This window comes from Tarenaya hassleriana, unplaced genomic scaffold, assembly GCF_000463585.1.
Source record: "Tarenaya hassleriana unplaced genomic scaffold, ASM46358v1 Cleome1, whole genome shotgun sequence".
In the NCBI taxonomy this organism is placed as follows: Eukaryota; Viridiplantae; Streptophyta; class Magnoliopsida; order Brassicales; family Cleomaceae; genus Tarenaya; species Tarenaya hassleriana.
Genome location: NW_010960187.1, coordinates 8,450,989 through 8,452,116, shown reverse-complemented (window position 1 = coordinate 8,452,116; position 1,128 = coordinate 8,450,989). Strand labels below are relative to the sequence as shown.

Here is a 1,128-nt window from a genome sequence, read left to right as displayed (position 1 = left end):
GGGAAATTTTGGTGAAAGAGTAACTTGATGACAATCAGAATTTTGGGTGATTGTTGTAAGTGTAATTTCATTTATCTTCTGAATGTTAAAGAACACCAACACTTTTGTAGCATTATGTAGGACTGGTTGCGGGTACTCGAATTCGACCCGTTGGCATCCGTCTTGCAGTATCCGAAATCCGGGAACCCGATCATGTTTTTTGCCAATGAGAACCTTAGGGGGTCTGAGTGCGTGTTCTCTCGGTCGGCTATCTGGTACTCGAGGATATCCCGAGTTTAAGGGAAGAGAAAGGTAGAGTCGAGCCGAGCCGAGGGAGATGGTCCGAGGGGAGGGATCGAGGGCTGTGAGTGCGAGTGATGACTGAAGTTAGGGTTTTTTCGTTTTCGATTGGTATTTTCGATTTTTCTCAAAGGGTGAGTTTGTGGCATTGAGCGAGGGATTTCGTCTCGGTCGCACCCTGTTAAATGTGTATCTCTCTTCTTTCCTGTCTCGTCAGATCGTCTATGTATCCTGCATTATTATTTCGGATTTCGGTTCGATTTTTCAATTCAGTTGTTTTAATTCGGTTTATTCGGTTCAATTCGGTTATTCTTTTAATAACTGAAATGTCCATCTCGAAAAAACTCTTTTGATATCAGATGAATCCAAACTAGAATTTCATAAAATAAAAATAACAATAATTTTAAATTTTTGTAGGTTTAATAACTTAAAAAAAAAACTATTTTCGTTAGGATACGAGTTATTTTGGGCCTTAATGGGCCTTTTTGTGATTTTGGGCTTTTCTAATTGGACTACGTAACAATACGCTGGTTACGCGCGCTTTAACCGATTGTGAATCTGCCCTCCGTTTCCGTCTCTTCCAACAGTTCTCTAGCTCAAAGGGGAGTTTTTCCCCCATGGAGTCTCTTCTCTCTCTCATTTTCTAGGGTTTGGGAAATCACAGTTCACGAGGCATGATCTCCTTCCTATTTGCTGGTTTTCCTGGAAAATCTGAGGAGATGGAGCGGGAATCCCTAGAATTTTTATCTGTTTGGGGTTTCTGACAAAACGGTCCCCGCCTCGGGAACGGGGTTTCGACCAATCTAAGCTGTTGGTGGAGAAGAAAACGGACCTGAAAAAAGAATGCCG

General features: G+C 42.0%; 2 protein-coding genes across 2 annotated transcripts in view; both read left to right on the top strand.

Annotated features, from left to right (window-relative positions):
- The window catches only part of LOC104819600 (RNA cytidine acetyltransferase 1), a 7,962-nt gene extending 7,804 nt beyond the window's left edge, over positions 1–158 (top strand). The window contains exon 27 of the mRNA XM_010549747.1: positions 1–158. The gene's annotated coding sequence lies outside the window, so the exon portion shown is untranslated.
- Positions 159–849: 691 nt separating this feature from the next.
- The window catches only part of LOC104819591 (chaperone protein dnaJ 39), a 3,567-nt gene continuing 3,288 nt past the window's right edge, over positions 850–1,128 (top strand). Inside the window, exon 1 of the mRNA XM_010549737.2 lies at positions 850–1,123. Coding sequence (XP_010548039.1) covers position 1,123 — 1 coding nt within the window. The 5' untranslated portion in view covers positions 850–1,122. The remainder of the gene's footprint in view (positions 1,124–1,128) is intronic.